This window comes from Hippopotamus amphibius, chromosome 4 (genome assembly GCF_030028045.1).
Source record: "Hippopotamus amphibius kiboko isolate mHipAmp2 chromosome 4, mHipAmp2.hap2, whole genome shotgun sequence".
In the NCBI taxonomy this organism is placed as follows: Eukaryota; Metazoa; Chordata; class Mammalia; order Artiodactyla; family Hippopotamidae; genus Hippopotamus; species Hippopotamus amphibius.
The window spans coordinates 72,097,420-72,121,979 of record NC_080189.1 but is presented as its reverse complement, the minus strand read 5'-3'; the positions used below and the strand labels follow the sequence as shown (position 1 = coordinate 72,121,979).

Below are 24,560 nucleotides of genomic sequence, written 5' to 3'. Positions count from 1 at the left end.
CCCACCTTTTTTTTCTTTTTGCTGATTAAGACACTGATGACTAGAAAATTAGCAAGGAACAAAGTTAAGATTCAAATATAGATCTTCTGACTCCCCAAATGAGTTCTTCTGCACTCTCCCATATTTTTTCACACCTATTTCAGGTTTATTATTCAAAGGATTCAATCTCCCACTGTCCTGTTTTTCTGAGGAGAGATGAAATGAGTTTTCTCTCCATCTAGATTCTAGGAGGTGTTAATACTCAGTGCTTCTGCCCAGGGTCCATTATGAAGGAAACCATTACTTCCCCATTTAACATTTACATTATTTTCAATAATATTTCTATTAAAGGAAATACCGAATAAGTGCCCATTGTCAGAAATACAGGTTTCTGTTCATTAAAATATTGTAGAAGTTATGAATATGTGGTCTAAGACCTGGAAAGAAGTGGCAGTGATGGGAGGAAAGCAGTGTCAAAACCAAAAAAAATCATGAACTCCAATTCAAGTAGCATCAACTATACTGGAAGAAAGGGTCTGACTTGGCTAAGAAATCATGGGTTCATTTTACCTTTACTCATTAAAAAATAATAAGGTTACTTAGACTATGTGCCAGGCGCTTGTCCAGCTTCTAAGGACATAGCATGGAAATATGTAAGAGAGGTTAATCTGATGGTAAACGGATGGGAGAATACTTTGAATAATCAACCTGCATGATATTCCCCCAGTTTCTACCCTAATATAAAAGAACTGAATCAGTTCAAGTGCAAGGTTGATCTTTCATGAAGTGGCATTTGGTAGGTGTCTTCCAGACACTTCTTTTCTCCACACCTGTTTGCTGTGGCCTGAAATTCTATTATGAGAAGACAAAGCATTTTTTCCACAATTACAGAAAAATAATTAAAAAATTCAACTGCCAAACAGAATTAACACACTCGCTGAAATGTACTCATTTTAAAAAAGTATAATCAGGTAATAAAACACAGTGACTATGATCAAGTCCTTTATGGGTTTTGATAATGGGGAGAAAATTAGAGACCTTGGACAGCCACGGACATTTTAAGGTAAAAGTAGAATCATTAGTGAGGGAAGAACAAGAAAAAATGAAAATGTACTTAGTTCTGGCTCAGTTTGCCTTCAACTCATGGGCAAATAAAATGTGTAGGCAGGGGACATTGTGGGCCAGACACTCCTGAAAGCGCACAAGCACATACAACTGTCATTAGCAGATGAAGCAGATCAGCATAGCCTCATGTTTAACGAACATGTTTCTTGGCACTTATTTGTGACTCGTTTAGCACTCACCTTCTTAGAGACTTATTTCTGAAGGATTAACCAATCAAGGAACTTTTGTCCTTTCCTAAGATTAACTCACAGCTAAGTACCAATTCATTTAGACAGGTAAGTGCCCCATAGCAGTACATTTCCCTGACAGACAGACGTTCACAGGAGGGGAAAAGGAAAGAGAGGATTACTTAAAAGGATAAAACATTCTATCCAGGAGAAGATGGTAATTCAAAACTCTAAGACACCTTATTTGATTTTTCCCCCAATTATTATCTGTTCTTTATTTGTCAAAATAACACTTGTGTATTTGCTGAGGGAAATGGTTTCTATCTCAAGAACTATAAAACTACTCCATGTTTATAAAAGAAGCATGTGTGTGTTTTTTTTTAATCACATATGGCTATCATCTCACAATGATTTTTGCCTTATTCCAAAGAAAGTTCTTACTCACATGATAAAAGCAATTTGCATACATGAGTTCACTACTTGAAGCCACGGAAAACAAAAAATATATAGATGTGTTGAAACGAAAGAAAAGTTTTGTTGTAAAGAATTTGAACTAAAGAAGCTTTTTTTTTTTTTTTTTAATGGTGACAACACTGTTAAGCCAGGGGGTGTTACAACATGGTGAATCAATTTAACTCGATTTTACTCTTTGACAATGGCACTTAGTTGTAATGCCAGCCTTCTTAAACTGTAACCTGAAGACAATAAGATCCAAATGAGTGTATTTAAAAAGATAAACTGATAACTTTAAGGTAAAGTTTGATGTAAAGTTTAGGGTAGGACACAAAGATCCTTATTCCATTCAGCTTGGGCCTTAATCCTGGTGGTAAACTGAAAAAAACAGCATAGATTTCAAACAACTAATTCAGATAATTTATTTCAAACTTCAGCACAAACAAATTTGAATATTTGTATTGTAGTCTCACAGCAAAGAACATTCAATATGTAAAGAGATGAGAAGAGAAAAGAGGACGGAAGAAAAACAGTACTAGCCAAGAATCAACTTTAATTTTAAATTACCTCTATATGTGAGCTGAGACTTTTGTCAAAGTATAAACCAATTCTTTTTTTTAAAAAAAATCAGGGAATTAATTAGATGTTTAAAAACAAAAACACTTGTTATTTTAACTTATCTTTTCCTTTCAGAATTATCAAACCAAAATTTTTAGAGGATTTATTCCGTGTGCTAAGACAATAAAATTTTGGCATCTCTGAAAAGACAGCATCCTCCAAACTACTCTCTAAAATCGTTAAACATTCTCCTTTGGGCAAGGGTGGATTTTGCAGGAATGGGAAAACATCAGGAAAGAAATGTTTCTTTCATTTCCAACCTACTTTTTACTTTAGATTTCAGCCCATTTCTTAGCTTCATTTTGGGACACTCCTCAAATGGAGAATGACTCTGGCATAGGACAGTGAAGGATCAATATTAACTGTCTGTCCAGACCAAAGCAATGTAAATGCATTTGACAGGTGGTTAGAAAGAACAAAAAAGAGACCCAGGTGTGAGCTATTTGGGGAATAACTATACAGTGGTCCAGTAACCCTAAGCTCCACCCAGTTAGTGTGGCAGCATCTCTAGAAAACAAAGCTGGCAAACTCAGGCCTGCATGGGATGATCTAGACAAACAGTTGCTCATCGATGATGTCCTGCTGTTTTTTTATTTAAGTAGCATGGGACTAGTCAGTGTCTATCACAGACTGCTTGTGGAGTCAAGGGTTTTGGGCACCAAAATGGCTTCTGTGGTGTGCGCCCAGGTTCTCGACTTTATGAAACATCTTCCTTTTTGAAAAGGGTTTTGGGCACCAAAATGGCCTCGGTAGTGTGCACCCAAATTCTCTATTTTATGAAACGTTTTCCTTTTTGGAAAACATCCAGTAAAAGCTTATGCAATTTCATCTAACTACAAATTCAGGGTAGGCACTTGGGTTTTAACCCCAATTATTTCAGATGGTAAAATAAATTCATTTTCTCATCTATGAAATATGTGAACTGCTTTAGATAGCCTCTACCACAGCCTCTTTGGGTTCTTAGATTTCCTCTCCTCATTGTATACCTTTTTGTTATTAAACTGGATACACTCAACAAAGGGTCAATTATTAAATCATTTAAAATTTGTGTCTGCATTTTTCTTAGGAAACAAGTCACCTAGTAAGGAAGGAATGGTCTGTTGAATAGAAAAGACAAGAGAAGAAATAGAAAAAGGATGGGGGGGAGGGGAGGAGAGGACTGGAGAAATTATAGATAAATTTATTCTGGAATAGAAACCAAGGAAGAGCTTCCCTCCAAATGATAAAGAAACACAGCATAATGAAGGTCTTGGTGCATTGCACTAAAGCTAACAAGAGGTAGAAACTTCCAAGATGACATTTGAGATTTGAGCTTGAATTTGACTTGGCAAAAAATGAACAAATAAACAAGCAAACAAAAAGACTGGTTCCTTCCAGCTAGTTCGGACTCGTTACAACTTTTTCCCTTGCAGGGAGAAAGACCCAAATATAGACATTTCTCTGTCCTGAGGGAGATTCTTAGATTTAATGGCAAAGGACACCTTTTCGAGATTTCCGTCTTTGCTCCATGTGTTTTCTATTGTTTGGGTTTATCTCAATTTAGGGTACAAGCATTTTTTTACCCCGTTTATTTAGACTAAATTATTAACCGGTCTTGACCCAAATGAGGTTTATCTGCAGTGAAAAGATTCACTTCCAAAAGACTGACTTTTGGAATTCCACAAAAAAAAGGATAATAAAGATATTTGATATGAACAAATACCTCTCTATTCAGTTTTACCCAAATTGTGAATTATGCTTTGTTTGTGTTTGCAGAGTTGCCTCTTTTAATATATTTTCTATAGACAACAAGGCACCAAGAATGCTGGGTAAATAACAGATGTTAAAAATAGCTACTACCTAACAATGTTACTAGAAGAATTAAAGTGCAGAAAACGCTGTCACATGAGAAGCCAACTTAAAACAAAGGCTGGCATAATACTGGTTCTTTGGTTCTTTTCAAACTAATAAAACACATTTGCTCTAAACTCTCTCTCACTTAAAACTATTTGGGTTGTTTTCAATTTGTTTCTTTTCAACCCCCACAAAAATACACAATAGTGGATACTACTCTTGGTGTAATTTTACTTTTTCCCTTCATTTTTTTTTTTAAAGATATCCAGAATGCCAACATACATTTGTATGTATGGACTATACATATGTCTTGTTTTCATACTCGGAGAACACAGAAATTCTTCTTAAAGAAAGACTCTTTCTAGCCAGATTCCACTAAGTCATGTTATTCAAGTGCGATATGACACAAACTTCATTTGTTCATTTTGTGTCTACTTGCTAAGGAACACAGCCAAAAAGTTAATCTTTGGAATACAACAGAAGACCAGCTGAGCTTCTGAGCATTGCCCATAGGCATGTACAGAACCTCTGGGCAAGGGAAACTACACTTTTGTATTCAAACCTAGAAGAGCATAGCATTATCAGGAAACAGCTATTTCTACCCCATATACAATGCAATAAACACAATAACTTCCATTCTATTTGCAAAAGTTCAGTAGCTTTTCTAGGCCTCTCAAGTCATTTAACATACTTTCAACAGAAACCTTATCACTTCTGCCTTTAAATAGCAGAACACAACTCCTGAAAAACTAAAGGTTCTGAGATGTCCACCAAAGGCAATGATTTAACTTTGTTTTTCTTAAAGGCCAATTTCTACAGAGGGATGAATCTGAAAGAGCATTAAACACCATCTAAAATCATTTTTGAAAGTCTCACCTAAGTTTACTATACACATGTAAAAAATGCTATCTATTACTTACATTTTGCTGTCACTTTGTACCCCCCCAGAGGAGGGGCGTGGCCTTCTAATGCGTCAAATCCAGCAGAAACCAGGACCATGTCTGGATCAAACTCTTTGGCCACAGGCTTCACTATAGTCCTGCACAGTAAAAAGGCAACCAGTTACACATGGGAATGGTGAATACCTTTAAAAACTGTGCAGTGAAAATGACTTGGCACAACCTCAAGAACTTCCCAAGAATAAAGAAAAGGGGAAAAGAAAACACTATTTGAATGGATCAAAAACTTATCATTTCCTTAATACTGAATCACTGTTATTTTAGCATCCCAATTCAGTCTTTTTTCTTTCATCTTTTTTTCTCCGAATTTAAAAAAAAAAATGCTTTGCAGGTACATTCTAAAGCCCGTCATATTACATGAACATCTGTGGCTGTTTTATCCCACTGCCTATAAAAAACTGCTTCTTCCAAGGGAGTGACTAATGTTTTACAGAGGAAAGTCGAAGCTTTAGTGAAAACCCGGCTTGCTCCAGTTAGTGAGAACTTGGTGTAAATTTGAACTATAAATTTCTTTTGGGAAAAAGATGCTTTTCCAACTTTTTTTAAGAAACATTTTTAAATATTTGTCGTGGTAGGGGGTGACTCTTGCAAAGGAAAGATGCGAAATTCCTTTAATAGAATCCAGACTGTACTGTTAAGTGAGTCCAAGGTCAGAGACACCAGGAATGTGGCAGCCTCATCCCTGACAGCAACCCCTGCTGGTCCCACTCAGACACTTTAGCACTTACCTCTTTAGCCTTCTCAGGCCTCCTAGCCCTTCCTCCTCAGAACTAGTGGATGCTACAAGGCTTTATAAAACCAAACGGTTTTTTAGTGCAGGCTTCAAGACCAGTATGCCATCATTTAAGTTGAAAATTACAAACACTATTTAATGAAATGGGGATAGTTCACACTATAGTGAATTTAAAAAGTAGTAAGTTCCCTTTTGTGTGTTTGGGAAAAATAACTAAACCAAATATTAAAATAGCTATCCTTGAATGGTGACATAATTAAGCTCTTTTAATTTTTTTATATTGCAAATTGCCCAGATTTTTTATAATAACCACATATGAGTTTTATATTTAAATCTTTTTGCATGTAAATAAGTAGTTGTTCAAGTTATAAAATTAAAAAAAAAACTTATTGAAACTTACCCACATAGAGATAAAAACAAATTAAATGTCCTTCATAACTCTATTGTGATAAAAGTATAAAAGTTCAATTCTTCAAAATTATAAATGTACATTAAGTGACTTCCATGGTAGTCTTGCCAACATTTGGAAAGCCACTTATACCTGAATTGGCCCATCAGTGAAACTAAGTGAAAATCTAATTTTGTTTACCATGTACAATTTCACTATTTTATTCTTCAATAAAATTAAGAATCTCTAATACAGCTTCATTATCAGGACAGATATGCAATACTTTCCTTCCTAACAATACCAATAATTTTCATACAAGTGTCACATGCTATGAAGTCACTACTTTTCACATGCATGAAATAGCCATGTGATGTATGCTGTTGGAATACTAGATGTTGGAATAAATTGTCTCAAAGAATCAACGTGTTTTATCAAGGTACTCCATCTACTGAGCTTGATTAATCCTATGCACTTCCTTAGAGAACAAATACTACTCTTTGGAAAATATGGAGGTGGATGATTAAGCAATGCTGTCTATTCAATCATATGCATTACAGTAACCATGCATTACAGCTTTCCATCTCCTTTCCCTCTCTTTGGAAGGTTTCTCCCCCTACTCTTTTTCTCCCCAGTCAATCTATACTTGCAAGATTAATTGAAGGGTAAACATCCTTCAAGGCACAGCTCACTTACTACTTTCTTCATAAAGGCTTCTCTCTATAATGGATATAAAATATATACATATATATTTGAAAGACAAAGACAGAGCAGGAGACAAGGACTGTCAACATGATTTTAGAATATGGGAAACTTAGAGATGATCTAAGGAGGGGAAAGCTGAAACATAAGTGTAAATCTAGAGAGAGGGAGCCACAAAAAGCAAGCTGACTTTTCTCCATCTTCCTTGAGAAACAAACTGGCCAAAGAGAAAATACGTAGAGAGACTGAGGTTTGTCACTCAGACCAATGGTCAGGTTTTCCCCTCTATCTTCCTGTAGTGAATTCACCAGTCAAAAAGTTCCCCTCAGTCATACAGAGCTCTCACTTATCTCTTCAGTGCCCCTGTCTCAAGTATGATGGGCTGTGTGAAGAAAGTTTCTAGCATGAAAGACAACAAAAGCAACATGCGAAAAATGAATAAAAGAAAAGGAACTCAGAAAACAAGAGAAAATGCAGGGGAGAGACTACCATTACAGAAATTTGGATTATCCTCAAAGACATAAGACAGTATATCTATGAAATAAGAAGAAGGTGCTATTTAAAAAAAAGATGAAACAGCAAACAAAATGTGTAATAGATTGTTCAGAAGATAAACTTGACAAATTCTCTCAGAAAGTACAACAAAGAGATGTGAAAAATTGGCAAGAAACTTGAAGGACCCATTTAGGAAATCAAACCTATGAAAGAAAGTCTAAGGAAAAAGTTTAAAAATTTGTAATCTCATATACATCCAAGCTGCAAGACTGAAAGTAGATAATAGAATTTCAGACATTCAAATTATCAAAACAAAAAGATAGTATCTCCCACAAATATTACCAAAGGAAGGTATTGGATGCCTTCCTCAAAATGAAGGCATAAACTAAAAAAGAGAATGAGATAAAACCATTCCCTCCAGCAAAACATTTTTATAAATGTTCATTTTTGCCGAAATTAAAAAAAATGTTCTAACCCTAGAACAAAATAGTAGAAATTTGGTCTGCAATTGGAAATTTGGTATGGACTGGAGTAGGTTTTTATTCTAATGCAACTATTTTGTTAATAAAGACCTTACCCACTTACAGAGGAAATGTGTCTATTTTATGAGACATATCTCCAAATATACAGAATCCACTAGTTTCTGTCTGAAGCAAATACCACATTTGTTATGTATGCTATTCCTGAATTCACAAACATGGATTTTACAGTTTCACACAGGCTTTCAAAATGCTCAGTTTCACAGGACTAATCCTATACATCTGAATTCACTCCAAAAAATACGGAAAAATTTGAAAATAAATATATCACTTGATAAACTCCTTCCATTTAAAAATATACATACTTAGAGTTGTGTCTGAGGGACAGCTGTTTGTTGAGTGAGTTAGTGATGCATGATTATGAGACGTGTGTGATGCTATGCTACAACATATTCTGGTTATTGAAGAACTGTATGACAACAGATGCCTATTGGTGGTGATATTGATAAGTTTCATTCATTCATTTTAACAAGTGTGTACTGAGTTTCTACTATGTTGCAAACACTGTTTGGCTTAAAGATGTGCTAAATCTTGAACTGAATCTTATTTATTTTCCTATTGTTAGCATCAGACTCTTTCATGCTCAGTTCTCTGATAAACTGATGAAACAGACTCCACAGATCTCTTTATTGTGGCAAATATTTTAGCAATGCACATGGAAGCATTTGCACTCTTCTGTCTACGTTAGTCTAGATTGATTTTTATTCAAAAGATCTCTCATGTTTGAAAGACTTAAAAACAAACTGGGAGTACTGAATGGGAAAAACAATATAATTTTTCTTAAAGAGAACAAATCTTCAAAGGCATTCATTTAAAATTTTATCTTAATAATTGGGTTTTCTGATAAAAGACAGCAAACAAAGCATTTGTGTTAGTCCCTCATCTTTTCCCACTATCCCACTCAAAGAAAATCATAAAAATGTATGAGTATATATATGAACTCATGGTTTTAAATTTGTATCAGGTAAACAGGCAGAGAAAAACCTTTAGCTACATGTGCATTTATAGGTTATTATGCATTTCCTAAAAGCAATGACAGCTCAATAGCAAAGAGTACAGTTAGCATCAATCTTCAAAAAAAAAAGGATCCAGGGATCCTTAGAGAAGTGGTTGACTCCAGGACTGCATCAAGGAAAATACGAACTATTTCTGGAATATCTTCTGGTGACAAAAAAAAAAACAAAACAATGAAATGATCAAATAGGGGCATGTCAGTAGGGCATATAAGCCAAGGTGAAAGAGCTCACAATGGCCAAAGCTGGGACAATCTGAGGAACAAAATAAATGACAGTATTGGATTATAATCCATAGAGTCAAGTAAGTATCAGAGAGTCCTTATGGAGATTAAAAAATAATACAATAAATACAGAAAAGAAGAAATAGCTCTGCCCTATAGAAAACTTTCAACTAATAAATATAGAAGAATTGAGGGAAATAGAAAATAACCATCCAAACAAGACATTATTGTAATATAATAAAGTGATCAAGGTTTACATCTCTAGTGATAAAACATATTAACATCACTACTCCCTGAGACAGGCAGATCAGTTCTACAGTATTCTTGCTAAAAACATAAACCTCAAATCTAAATAATCTAATAATGAGAAAACATAAGACAAACCCAAGTCGAGGGATATTTGACAAAATAAACTGACCAGTACACTTTAAAAGTCATGGCCAGGAAAGACTAAGGACTTGCTACAGATTGGAGAAGACTAAGGAGACATGACATCCAAGTGCAACGTGAGGCTCTGGATTAGGTCCTGGAACAGAAAAAGAACATTAGTGGGAACACTGTGGTCCCATATAAAATCTGTAGCTTAGCTAACAGCATTATACAAATATTAGTTTCTTAATTTTGTTAATTGTACTGTGGTTATATAAGTTTTTAACATTAGGGAAAGCTGGGTGTAGGGTATATAGGAACTCTGTGCTATTTTTATAAGTTTTCTGTGAATCCAATACTATTTTAAAATAAAATGCTACCAAGTATCAAACCCCCCCCCAAAAAAAAAGAATAGACATATGACAAAAAATGAGGATGGGAGAGTTGTCAACAAACAGGTATTTTAAGTAACTTTCCAGAAAAGCGAAATTGGGTGCATAAATAAAAGAATGAAACAAAAAGAAGGTTACCACAGAAGGAGATGGGAGACACTTTACCCAGTGGAACAGGTACGGTGAAGGAAAAAGAGGCAGGACTGAAAAAAAGAAATGTTAAAATGTTAGTTGGTTAAGAAGACCAGGACTATAGCTCAACACCTTAATTACATTTCCTCTATGCCAGCAACCCAGGCAAAACATTCAGATGGTTCTTTCTCAAGAAAAGGATGTGTCTGGAGAAAGCCACGCCTTCTAATGTGGATACCATCCCCCAAATGCAGTCATTTAAGAAGATGTAGAGACCATGAGCCATGTACTGAAATGCTAACCCTAAGTGAGACTTGGAGGTCCATTCTAAACCACACTGGCTGACATGGGGCTCCCAGCTGACCCACTTACATAACCACGGGGAAAACTGGTACCAGTCACTACGCTCATAAACATCAATGGCAAAGTAGGAATTTCTGAACATACATAAGGAGACCCAGTATTATGAAGAAAAAAAGTTTAAAATAAATATAAACATTTCTGGGCAAAACAGAGAAAGTTTAGGAACAGAAATAATCTCAAAGAGATTCAAGAAAACACTTTACCTTTAAAACACAGATATGCTGTTATGAAAAAGAACAATTAAAGAACAAGGGAAGCACTTAAAGATAAAAACCTACAATTGCATAAGGAATCTGAAAAAGTAAAATTGAAGTAGCCCCTTAAAAAGGAGGCAAATAGATAAAATATATAAGTGCTAAAATAGATATAAATGATCAATATAGAACTCTTGTATTTGAATAATAGGGTCCATGAGAAAGCTGAGAAGGAGAGAGGAATAAATTTTCAACTAATAGCAGAAGATAACTTTAGGAACTGAAAAATGACTCAAGTCTACAGATTTGATAAGTCCAACCAGTGCCAAGCTCTATGTATAACAACATATACACACAGAGATATTCTCATGAAACTTCAAATCCCCAGAGATCCTTAAAAAAAGTCATCCTCAAAAGAGAAGGAGAATGAGATTGACATCAAAGTCCTAATCAGCAATACTGAATGTCCTTACATTCTGAGGGAAAATTATTTTTAAACTTCAATTCTACTTCCAGCCATTATATACTAGGATGCAAGTACATTACTTAAAAATACTTTAAGGCATGTAATGACTCAGAAGTTTAATTCCAAAGCACTCTTTCTGAATAATTTACTTGAGAATGTACTCCTACAAAGCAAGGAAGTAAATGAAAGAAATAGAGAGGCATAGGACCAAAGTAGTATATATATGATAGGAGAATAATTAAGAGGGCCCACTGATGATTTGTACATGTATTTCTTTGTTAGAAAATAAATGACTTGAGCAATAATAATGGCATCTATGCTTTTTTCATCTTCACCTGACCAGTGGAGACTCTGTCATGCTCTCCTGAAAAGCAACCCTGCCCTGTTCCTACCTGTCCTCTCCCCAGGTAAGACTCACGCTAGAGAGTACACTGAGCTTACAAAAATAAATGGAGACAAAAATACTATTACTATTACTACTACTAATAATAATAAAGGGAGACACAGATCACTAAACACAGTAAGGAGAAAAGATTCCTATTCTGGATTTCTTTCCATGAAATGTGATTCTCATTTGAAACCTCCCCAGCTAGAATCAGATCTCTGGATTTATTTCATCTCTAGTCAAGGGCCAAAGAACCGGTGGCACTGACGTTGAGTCATGTGCTATGTCTAAGCAGAACTTCACTAGTGGTTTCCCATGACTCATCTCGGCGTGTGCCGAGTCAACATTATGCTACGTGACACACTCCTTCGGGTAGCATGTGCAGGGGAGCGTGCTCTGCTCTGGCTTCAAGGAAAACGAAAAGCCCGATGCCTCAGCCTTCAACTGAAAATTTAAAGCATTTCAAAGCATTTTAACTCATAGAGTTACTCCACAATATTTCTACATTCATTCAGAAGTCATTTATTGAGCCCCTATTATGTGAGAGGCACTGGGTTTGTGCCCAGATTCAAAGACATGAATACATTGACGCTCTGCTCTCAAGGAGTTCACAACTTAGAAGGAAATACAGAGGGGAATCATGTCTTTGCAGTACAGCACGGTATGAATTCAGGCACAAACAATGTACCAAGAGACAGAAGGGAGTGGGTAGCCAATAGGGAGGAAGGCAGTATGAAGAGAGTTCACCAAAAGAAGGGACATGAAAAGTGAATTTGGACATCAGTGTAAGATGTTGCCAGGAAGAAAAATTAGGGAGGAGAGTTCAGACAGATGGATTAGCAACGACAAAGGCATGGACATCTGAAGGGACGTGGAGCCCTGTGAAAGCATCTGATATGACTGGAGCACATCGTGGTGTACATAAGGTAGCGCTAACAGAGGAGTTTGTAAGGGCACACAGATCCCAGGCCCTACGTGTCTGAAATAGAACCAGGAGAGCCTGATGTTGAGACCACCAGGGGCTGAGGGAGGGTGGTGTCGAGTGTTTCAAGAACTGGAGTAGACCACAGTATAAAAGCATTGCAGAGGTCACCCCATTCACTTTCCTCACTCAACAAATCTTAACCAACCACCTGCGATGTGCCAGACACTGTTGTGAGGCCAGGGTTAAGAGCAAACAAAGTCTCTGCTCTCTCACCTTCATGGAGTTTGCATTCTAACGAAGGAGAAAGACAGTGTATAAACAGATAAGCAAGTGTGTGGTAAGGATTAAGAGGGAAAATAACATAGACAAAGTCACGGGAGGTGGTGCACATTTAGAAACGGTACACAGAGAAGGCTGCCCTGAGGTGGTGACAGTGAACAGAGAACTGCATTGTATGCAGTGAGGAGGAAGGGCCAGCAGATCCTGGGGGAAGAGCACAGCCCGGCAACAGTGAGCGCACCGACCTGAAGTGGGAGGGTCCTCGGTGTCTGCCAGTCAGCACAAGGAGGTCACTGCAGCTGATGCAAAGTGAATGAAAGGAAAGACAGCTGGAAGTGGGGCCAGAAAGGTGGCATAAAGTCAGTTTGCACAGGGCCTTATAGGCCATTTTAAGGACTTTGGATTTCATCTTGAACGAGAAGGGAAACTGGAAAGTTCTGAGCAGGACAGTGACATGATCTGATTTATATTATTTCTGTCCTCATCAATTAAGCAAAACATTTAAAAGTGTCCTTTAGAATGAGGAGGTCCCTTTGACCTCTGAGATGGCAGATTATGATCCCCGGTACAATTCATAACAGCACGTTATAATCACGCAAATATGAATTATAGGTGAAAATCCAAGCCTACTTTTTCTTTACAGTTTAATTGTAGGTCATTGCTTAAAAGCATCAGACTATAAAATGACACATTTTCAAATGGTACAAGGACTTCTTTTTAGATTTTTCTTACAAAATTAAAATGCACATTACAGCATGCATGTTTTTTCATCCATCTGCACATGTCTGTGCACAAAGTGCAGGAGAAGGGTGCTCCCAAGGAAAACACCTCATGACAGTTCACACTTGGAGAAGTGGTGAAGGCAGCACATCAAAGAGCAGCTGCTAAACGGATCCCAGGCAGCGGTGATGGCTGCTGGGCTGCAGGATGGCCGCCAGTACCTCACTCACCACTGGACCAGTGCCCTGCTGGGAAAGCACCAAAGGAAGGGAGTATCATGGGCATTTGTGGAAGCGAGTCAGTGCTGGGAGCTGTAAACACACCAAGGATAACTGGTGTTCTCCATCAGTACCAGTACGCCCTGCTCTTCTTAACCTTTACCCTCCATCTCTTCACACAGCCAACACACACACACACACACACACACACACACACACACACACACACACACTCTCTCTCTCTCTCTCTCTCTTTGTTCCTTCCTCCTTTTTCTTCAAAGATGCGGTTTTCCAGTTCCCTTTCTCTCAGACCCATGTTCAGTCTATCAGGACATCCTGTTGTCTACACTTTCAAACTATTCAGAAACTTACTGCACCTCCACTATCATGACACTGGCCTGGGTCTACATTTCTTACCTGGATTACAGCTAGAGCCTCCTAAGAGGTACCCCTATTACCTCTTTTTACCACCCCCCTCTCCCCCGCCTACCCACCCACTCTCTATTCTCTCAACATAGCAGCTAGGTTGATATACTTAATTAGGTCCCCATTATATGTCTCAGGGTAAAAGTAAAGGGTTTTTAAATGACCCACATCTCTGCACCATGTGGCTGCCCAGCATCTCTCTGAGCCATCTCTTACCACTCTCTGCTAGAAGTCTATTCACAAACATGCTAGATGCATTCCAGTCATTGCGGTTTTACAATAGTTCTTCCCTCTGCCTGGAGTGCTCTTTCCTCAGATGACTAACTCACCCACCTCAATCGAATCTTTGCTCATATACAATTTTCTCATTAAGACATTCCCCTAACACCCTTTCCCACACCTATTCCCCACCTCTGTCACTAACTCTTTTTTTTAATAAATTTATTTATTTATTTATTGGCTGTGGGTGTTCACTGCTGTGCATGGGTTTTTTATAGTTGCGGTGAGCGGGGGTTACTCTTTGTTGCGGTGCACAGGCTTCTCACTGCAGTGGCTTCTCTTGTTGCAGAGCACAAGCTCTAGGCAGGCTTCAGTAGTTGTGGCTCGCAGGCTCTAGAGTGCAGGATCAGTAGTTGTGGTGCACGGGCTTAGTTGCTCCATGGCATGTGGGATCTTCCTGGACCAGGGCTTGAACTGTGTCCCTTGCATTGGCAGGCGGATCCTTAACCACTGGGCCACGAGGGAAGTCCTGTCACTAACTCTTTTATTCTGCTTTTCTTCTCCCATAACACTTATTATCTTCCAAAGAGATACATGATTTACTTATTATGTTTATTGCTTATTTTATTGTCTAATTCTCTCCACTAGATGCAAGCTCCTCCAGGGAAGAAACTGTTTGCCTCTTGGTTCACAGTTGTACCCCAGATATGCAGAAGAGTGCCTTGCATGTGGTAGATATTCAATAAATAGGTGTTGAATAAAATGTCAAATGACAGTTCTTGTAATTTTTTTAATGCTTTCGGCTCAGGTTTTCTTGGTCTCTCATTCTCCCTCAAGCTTCTGTACATTCCATAAACAGATATTGAAATGAGGTTTCTCCAAAAGGCTTCAAAGAAGGGGACCAAACTCTGAAATGTTTTCTACTGCCTGCCATCTTGAAATTGAATTCTTTGGCTTCAATTGTAGTGGCATAAAAAGACACCAACTCAAGACATCTGGTTTCTATTCTTGGCACTGCTCTTAATTGTGTGACCTTAGTAATTGTCTTTCTTCAATTATTATTTTCCTCAACTATAAAATGGCAGGAGTGGGCGGGAGAGGTGGGCAGGGAGAGGAGATTCACTTAAATGGTCTCTAAAGTCATATGCAGCTCTCACGTGATTTGTTATATCTCAGAGCTACTACACCAAAGAGATGCTTTTCCCCCTTCTTGTTCTCGTTCTCTTGCACTTGATAAGAAAAACCACTGCCTGTGTTGGTGGAGGGGGAGTGAGGTACTTGGGTGAAGTTGGTCCAAAGGTATAAACTTCCAGTTATAAGTTCTGAGGATATAATGTACAGTAATGGTGACTATATTGTATTGAATATTTAATAGTTGCTAAGAGAGTAGATCTCAAATGCTCTCAGCACAAGGGGAAAATATTGTAACTATGTGAGGTGATGGATGTGAATTAATCTTACTGTGGTTACCATTTTGCAATATATACATATATCAAAACATTATGGCATACACCTTAATCTTTTACAATGCCACATGTCAATTATATCTCAAAACTGAAAAAAAAAAAGAAAAGAAAAACTATTTTCTGAAGCTCGACATCCTTTCTGATCAAAATCTTTTTTACGTATCAACTAATTTGCCCTTACTTTTCAGGTCAGTTCTGAGGTGTGTCTTTCCTTTGATGCCTCCTCACTACAGTGGAGAGCTAACTACTTCACAGCAAGAGCAAAGTATTTATGAGCTAAATTCCTAGAGCAGAATTTTAAAAATTTTTTAAAGTAGTACTTTTAACGAGATTAGAGTTCTAAATATGACATCTAATGAGTTTATATTATTATTTTGCTACAATAAGATGTTAATTACAGTATGCTGTGTTTTTAAAAGACTGAATCCTTGATGAGAATAAGGAAACTATGTAAAAACAGCACATTTTAAAAGTTAGCATAATAGGTCTAAATCTTATTATATTACTTCATTTAAATGTGTGTGTATATCACAATACCACACAATATATTCTAACTAGGAAAATATATGTATATATATTCTAAATATACATGTGTGTGTATATACACATATATGTATATAATATCTAATTTATATATACATCCCTAGTCCATAAAGTTAATTCTTTTAATTACAGTTTTAAATGTGACATTTAGTAAGTTTATATTACTTTAGTACTTCAAAATGTCAATGCTAATTTTAGAAGTCTCTTAAAAAAAAAGGATATTTTAAGGGACTAAGGGACTTTCCTTGCTTAAGATGTGTCATATAGCCAGTAATAGTTCTGACTAATTCAGAGATATTACTCAATGTTTCTCTGAGCTGTGAGTTCAGAGAAAAATCCTTCTCAACGGCAGCTCTTCCTGGTTTGGGACATTGTCAGTGAGTGTCATATTATTATATTTATATCATTATATTTGTATTTCTCTGAATGTGGAGTGATGCAAGGTTCCTAGGCAAAATCCTATACCCACGTATAGCAAGCTGGGCAAAATTATAAGATTGCAAGTCCATCAAAATGGATAAAGTGATTCTTATCTAATTACCATATAAAAACACAGTTATAATAGAATTAAGAGATTTGCTTTTGTTGAACTCTATACTGAAATTTGGTTTAGAAACAATAACAAACCAGAATTAGGAGACATAATTAGTTTGGAGTTTTTAGATGTCATTTAAGAGTTAATATTTGAATTTTATTAAAATAAACATTCTTTTGCTTTGAAATATAGAAAGAAATGTATATATGTTTATATATGTCCCTTTTTAGTCATTATTTTATGAAAGCATATAAATACCATATATTTTAATATGCCAAAATGTGGCTATAATTTTGCTACAGTGGTTTTCAAGAAATATTTTATTATGATCCCAAATGTGGGTCCAGTAACTTAGGGATGGTCTTATGTCTTTAGTTTCACAAGTATTGCTAAATCAGTTCTTCCTAATCTGTAAAAGCTAGGGCTGGAAAGGAACAGTTGCTGTGCCCCTATCCAATTAACAAAGTACCCAGTCACAGGTAACCATTCTGAGCCCAAACAGAAAGAACTAGGATCTTCACTGAGGTAATGCACCAGAATCACTGATTCCTTCATGAATCCCTTCAAAATTGCCTGTGGCTACCCAAGGAGAATGTGGTTTTTCCTTATGGTTAAGTGAGCACCTACATAGATGACAGTTCCACAGCAGACTTTATGCCTGCCTGCCTTATGACTCCTTCCTCTCTCTTTCTTTCTTCCTCCCCTCCTCCCTCCTTTCTTCTCTTCCTTCTTTCTTTTCTTTCCTTTTTTTTCCTAATTTTTCTGTCTTATTTAGACCAATTTATTCTTAAAAGACATGAAATAATTTAAGAAGAATTAGGAAAAAATGTTATGCAAATTGGAACACAAATTTTTCGCCTTTGCTCCTTAGGTGAAGACCAACTGGATAACTGAGGAGGAAAGGCCATTCAGAGAGAACACAGTCTGCATATACAGGCAAGAGAGGCAGAACAAGCCCCTGCAACATGCATTCTTCCAAACCTTTGTTTATTTTCACTTCTATAGCAACCTGGTGGTTGTAAAATATTGCCATAATAAGTGGAAAATAGAACACAAATGACAGTAAAATGTTCTTATAACTCAAATAGCAGAGAATTGTTTAGAGAATTTGGAAATGCTGATTTTTAAAAAAATGGGCTCATAGCAGGAAAAATGTCTATCTAATAGTAAATTTCCCCTCCAGAGGGACAATGAGATGCTTGTGACACGTGCACTTCGGAAACTTAATTATGTGCCCATTTCTTGTTATTACTTTCTTTATCCAAAAAATCCCTAAAGAGATTTTACTACCATCAAATCAGTCATAGGGATTTCTCTGCTTTCAGTGGGGTGCAATGTGGAGCTTAGTATACATATTGCATTTCCCATCACCCTATGAGCACAGAATATTCCTTCTGTAAAGTTTTAAATGAGCCTCTCTTTGGTCTTTGCACAAGTGATTGCATTCCATAAAATATTATTGCATAAAGCCAAAGCACCCTGGCTAGACGTTAAACTCAGTATTCTAATAAAATCCAATTGACAATACACACACAAACACACTTTGAAGAGAATTTTAGCCTTTATATTTTTTCTCAAAAGAAGAGAAGATAGAGCTTTGTAGGCATAAAAAGAAGGAAAAAGAAAGGTCAAACTTTACTGTAAGTAAATGTTCTGTGGTTTATAGAATTCACAAAACAAATTACAGCATGACATCCTTTTCAAGGAACTGTTTGTGTCTTCGGAAAAAGTGTGTATTATTTTTGGTGAACTCTACCTTTTGATGTGGCCTTTCTGAGGGAAGCAGCATCATCAAGATTTTTTCTTTTAATTGCGTAACAATACGAGATGAACAAGACAAAAGGCGAGCTCCTTTAGTAATTTAAGTCCCTGGGGCATAGCCAGAAAGAGACTGAGAAGGAAGGGAGGACTTTGGAACTGAATGGAGCTCTGAAGTGCAAGTCATCATCTCCTCAGTTAGGAGACCAGTCCAAGATCAAGGAGTCCAAATTTTATTCAAATCTAAAGTGACAGGAAGGTAGGATTAACCCCAAAGATAGAGAAATAGTTCATTTATGTGGGAGGCAAGCTAATGCTTTACTTCTAGCAACAACAATAAAATTATCAGCCATTTTGACAGTGTACCATATGCCAGGCATGGAGTTAGTTTATACATCATCTCTAATGCTATAATGCCTATGACATATCTGAAATTATGTATTTTGATTCCTCATTTTATGGATTACTGAAGCTCAATGAAGTTAAAAAAAATTGTCAGGTTGATTCTGCAGGTAGGAGCATGAATTGGGATTCAAACCAAGATCTGTCTGATTCTAAAGACCATGTTCTCAGAAAGCTGACAATTTCCCTTTTTTAAACTACATTATTGGATGAAAAATTAATGTTTCTAAATGCTATGATTCTATGAGGATATGAAGGCATATCACGTGTATCAAATTAATCACTTCTATGTTTCTGTGAGTTAGAAGTAAAGCAGGTATGCCACGCCCCATTTTACAGGAGATGGTAGAACCAAGGTTAGCTGTGAACATTTACTCAGCAGCAACTTATTTCCAGGCACATCCTACCACAGTGTCCATTCCATCAAGAAGTACAGACTTTCCATGGTGGTCTGAGAGAGTAACTGATATTTACTATTTTACCAATTATGACAACAGTTTAACATACTACCGATGAGTTAAATTATGGATTGTCATTTGGGTTAGAAGGAAAACAATTTAGGTACACTCAAACATTCCATATAAGAAGTGAAAAGTTACCTGATCATCCACGTTCCCAAATAGCCAGATGTCTTGCTCCATATACACAAATAGCTAGCTGGCTGATTATTTTAACTTAAAAAAAAAAACGATGTTATGATGGCTCATGGATGCTGCAACAGTGACACATTAAAGGAGCTGCTGGACACCTGGCAGAACCCCAGATTCCAGTGGGTAAAGAGCTTGAAGACGACCTTATTTTGTGCATGCGTATTTGTCTTACAACCAATTAATCCTCTACAGTCATCTGTACAGCAGTACTGCACCCTCATATCAAAAAGATTTAATTTACTTTTAAAAACCTTTCCAAGTAGCAGATAGTCTATAAATATTTTAAATTGGTTTTAAATGTCACATTCCCATTTAAAAACAAAGCTGAAGCTAACTTTGACATGGTTGTCTGCTCATCAATGTGTTCAATTGTTCATTCATTCATTTATCTGATCAAGCATGCATTGAGGATCTACACTGAATCTTTTTGCCAAGGGCTGTATTTCATATTATTAAGACAGGTTCTTATACTTAAGAAGCTCACATGGCATGTGTGAAATAGACATGTAAACAAATTTCCCCCAGTTCAAAGTGATAAGTTCTTTTATACAGATACAGATTTTTTTTCTCCCATTCAAAACAATAAGTAATCTAAAAAACATAGCTATGCATGTAGACACAGAAAAGGAAGTAATTAATTGTCCCTTGGAAATAGAGAAGAGGCTTTATAGATAAAATGATATGAGTTGGGTACTTAAACAGTGGCTCAGTCGATTTCAAAATCCTCAAAAAACAACCAATAGCAAAAAAATACATTTCACTTTGTAAACCAATACACGCACACAACTAAAACAGAAGTTTCATAAAATAATACTTACACTCTTATATTTTCTACTATATTCCATTCCATTCCCAAAATGCCAGTCTTGACCCACTAAATTGACTTTATAACCTTTTAATGAGCTGCAACTCACAGTATAAAAAATACTAATTCAAAGGAAGAAAAGCAATTATCCATCTGAAGAAAATATATCCAAAGGGAACAGCATGTGTAAGTCATGGAATTACTGAAGCCATGACATGTAGAGAAAACGGTAAAAATTTCAGTGGAGCTGAATCATGGCTGGCATGGGGGTGAAGAGTTGAAAACTAGATTGGAAGAATCAGGGAGAGAAAGCAAAAGATAAGGCTGAGAGGAAGGAGAAGAATGTAGGACCACACTGTGAATAACCAGACTGTTATTTACTTTTAAGGAATATAGGCTTTCGGTGTGACAACAGTGATCCAGCAGAGGTCATTAAAGTGGAAAACAGCATGTGCTGCCCTTGCTTTAGGAAAAGACAGTAATGGGGAGAAATGACCAGAATGCAATGAGATAGGTGACAGGGAAAATAACAGCCACCTCAGCCAAGGTAGTGGCAGTGGGGATGGATAGCAAGGAGTAATTTTAACAGTTATTCATAAGAAGGGATTTGAGTTAAACAAACAAACAAAAAACCTGGCGTTACAGCACACAATCCTAGTAAAACTGGAACAAAACACATAGGACAGTTAAGAAGAAATACAGAAGAAAATTGTTCTCATTTGACAAATTCAAAGCAATCATTTATAAGGATTTATGTATGCAACTAAATATTCTTAAAAATTCAAACAGGTCTTTAAACTTACTATTCAGAATTGACATATTATGAATTAATATGAATGGCCATTAAATATTTGAAAAAATATCCACCTTATTAGTAATCAGAGAAATGTAAATTAACAAAAAAAAATGCCATTTCCTGCTTATCATTGGTAAAGTATTTTTTAGAGACTAATATTTTATATTGGTAAAGGTGAGTTGAAATTGGGACTTGCATGTGTTTCTGATGGGGTTATCAATTTTTAAGATCTTTGGAAATCAATTGGGCAGCTGATATCAAGAAACTTAAAATTATCACACCTGTTAACTGATAATTCAACTTCTACAATTTTTTAAGGAAAGAGTCAGATTTAAATGAAGATTAAACTTAAGTCTGATCAATATTTAAAATAATGAGAGGGAGGGAATATGGGGATATGTGTATAAAAACAGATGATTGAACTTGGTGTACCCCCAAAAAAATAATAAATAAATAAATAAAATTAAAAAAATAAATAAAATAAAATAATGAGAATTTGAAAACAAGCTAAATGTGCATGATTAGGGAAGTGATTAAATAATATTATGCAGCTCTTAGAAATTATGCTGTAATTTGACCTAATAGAAGGTTTATATTCATAATCTGAGTTTAATTATATTTTAAAAATAATTAATGACATGAGGACAATGCTTGTAATGCTGATGTTACAGTGCAGGCATCCAAATATATGTGAAAGATAATGAAAATGGGCAAAATTATTAGAGATTACACCTATACTCTGGGATTCTAAGAAATATTTTTAATTTTATTCTTTATGCTTTTCTTTACTTTCCATATTTTCTATAATGAACAAGTATTACTTTTGTAATCAGATAGTATAAAAGATTTGTCAGTAATATTAATTAAAAATTATAATCACTATACACAACATTTATTAATAAGCAGGGATTTTTTATTATACTTTCTCTTTCATTAAATGGGGATGAAAAAATACTACCTCCCAGAGTTTGGGAGATTAAATGTGATCATATAAGAGAAAATGCTATTTTAAAAGTCCTATACATTTCTATAAAAATGTTATACACATATTTTTCTAATATTACATTTTTTAGCTAAGATATTAGATTAGTATTACTAAGATGGCCTCTGGACAGCAAAGACTTTCTCCAATGGGCATTTGCAACTAGAATCAAAGTCAAAATTCTAGAAATCTTATAAGTATTCCAATTTAATTTCCTCAAAAGGAATATGATTTAAATTAAGATTTAATATTTACTCAAAATTATAATTACTAATTTTAATTATTATTCCAAAATTATAATTGTTAATTTTAATTACTGTTAATTAAATGCCAGAATTTTTATATTGTCATATTCATTCTAAAATCATTATACTATCTTTTGTGAAAAGGATGACGATTCTTTTGTATCTCCATTTACCAACTTTTCTCTAACATAATTATATTCTTGTTACCAGCCCAAATTATGACTATAAGCCCTTCTATTAGGTCAAGTTCCTAGACATACAGGGAACTTGAAACAAAACGTACTCTACCTTTTGGGGAGCAGAAGGAAGAAGTCAGATAAGAAAAAACAGAAGAGAATAAGCCTTTTAAATTACAAGAAGAGATCCAGGAGACCACAGTGTTATAAAAAGCAGGAGGGGTATAGATATCATCAAGTTATCGTGAGCTTGAGAAAGATGATAATAGGCTAAGAAAAAGTCATTGGTACTTTGGATTTGATAAACAGGTACTATCCTAAAGAAGAGTTTTCATATAGAATGGAAGCAACTTGAAAGAATGATGATGATATCTAAATAACTAGACATAGAGAGCTATTTCCATTACAAACACATTTTGGCCTAAAACAACATTTACTTATAGCCCATGACATATATATTATGTATAGATCAATCTGCATCCTCATGGATTCTAAAAAAGCTCTAGAAGCACACTGTCAGGTATGGCTGGAGCAGGGAGAAGATGTCCTGGAGAAGAGAAATCTCTGGTGACAGCCCCTTTCAAGCAGTCTTTTCTGAGGCTTCAACCCTCACAGTGTATTTTTCACCTAATTTCCAGGAATATTTACACTTTATGTGACTGGAAATTATGATACCCTAATGTGATGTGCTATTCTTAGAATATATTATACTGCATAATATCTAGATATAGCTTTCAAAAAACTGTATTCGTGGTGATTTCCATTATAAGTTGGAGATCAAGTCCTTAATTAGCATATTCTTTCCTGAAGGAAAAAAAACTCTTTAGAATCTTTTCCAAGAACAAAACATCCTAAAAGATAGGAAAAGAACAGAAAATCTGTATTTTGCAAAAATAAACCACAATTCTCACACAGAGGCAAAGCACTTAGCTGTTTAGATCCTTAAATGTAAAAAAAAAAAGTATGTTGATATTTACTATTAAAAATTAGAAGCAACATAAAAACTTAAAACAAGGAGATCTAAATTTTTCTCTAGGTGTTCATTGTAACTAGAGTGACCTTACCACTTTAGGAAGCCTATTTCAAAATAGTAATAAGAATAGCAAATGGCACTTAGTTTGTGTCAGGCCCTATTCTGAGTGTTTCACTGAAATAAATTTATCTATTCCACACAGAATCCTGACAAGTATTTCTATTAATTTTTTCATTTTGCAGGTGTGAAAACTTGAGGCACAGATGATGTAACTAAATTGCCCAGGGTCTCACAGGCAGTAAGTAGAGGAGCTGAGGTTTGAAACCAGGCAGTCTGGTTCCTGAGCTCAGGATCTCAATAATTTAGGTAATTAGGTAACCTGTTTTAGTACTGTGGCAAACTAGAAAGTGGTTCCCCAAACAGAAATAGTTTGAACCCAAACTGAAGTTACACTTGATTACATTGTTCACATTAACCAGAAAAATGTTAATGGAAAACAATTGATTAAATTGCTATGGTATTTCCAAAGGAAAAGGCACATGAAATTTTGTTTCCTATCCTTTATATTAGAAACAAACTGAAATTAAGAGAAGATGCTAACGCTTTGTAGAAAATAGACTTCCTTTTACCCAAAGTTCAGGAGGAAAAAAAATAGAGGTTGTATCTATATAGTTTCTAAAATCAATCACATTGACACCCTTTGGAGGCCATTTCTATGCAGTGGCTACGAGCGGTGAGGAGACTGCCATGTGGTCAACTCTGACTGCTCATCATAATGCCCAAAATAGCAAAATGCATTTTGGTTTTCAGGGTTGATATGTTAGATTCAAAATCCAACCAGTTCCTCACAGTTTCTTGGGGGCTGCAAGTCTTTAGCCTTAACCTATGATGCAATATCTCTCAAGACCAAAATGTT

At 35.8% G+C, this 24,560-nt stretch overlaps 1 protein-coding gene across 1 annotated transcript in view; it reads right to left on the bottom strand.

The window, feature by feature from the left end:
• Positions 1 to 24,560, bottom strand: part of HDAC9 (histone deacetylase 9) — a 719,791-nt gene that overhangs the window by 117,545 nt on the left and 577,686 nt on the right. Inside the window, exon 22 of the mRNA XM_057730709.1 lies at positions 5,096 to 5,214. Within this exon, the coding sequence (XP_057586692.1) occupies positions 5,096 to 5,214 (119 nt within the window). The remainder of the gene's footprint in view (positions 1 to 5,095; positions 5,215 to 24,560) is intronic.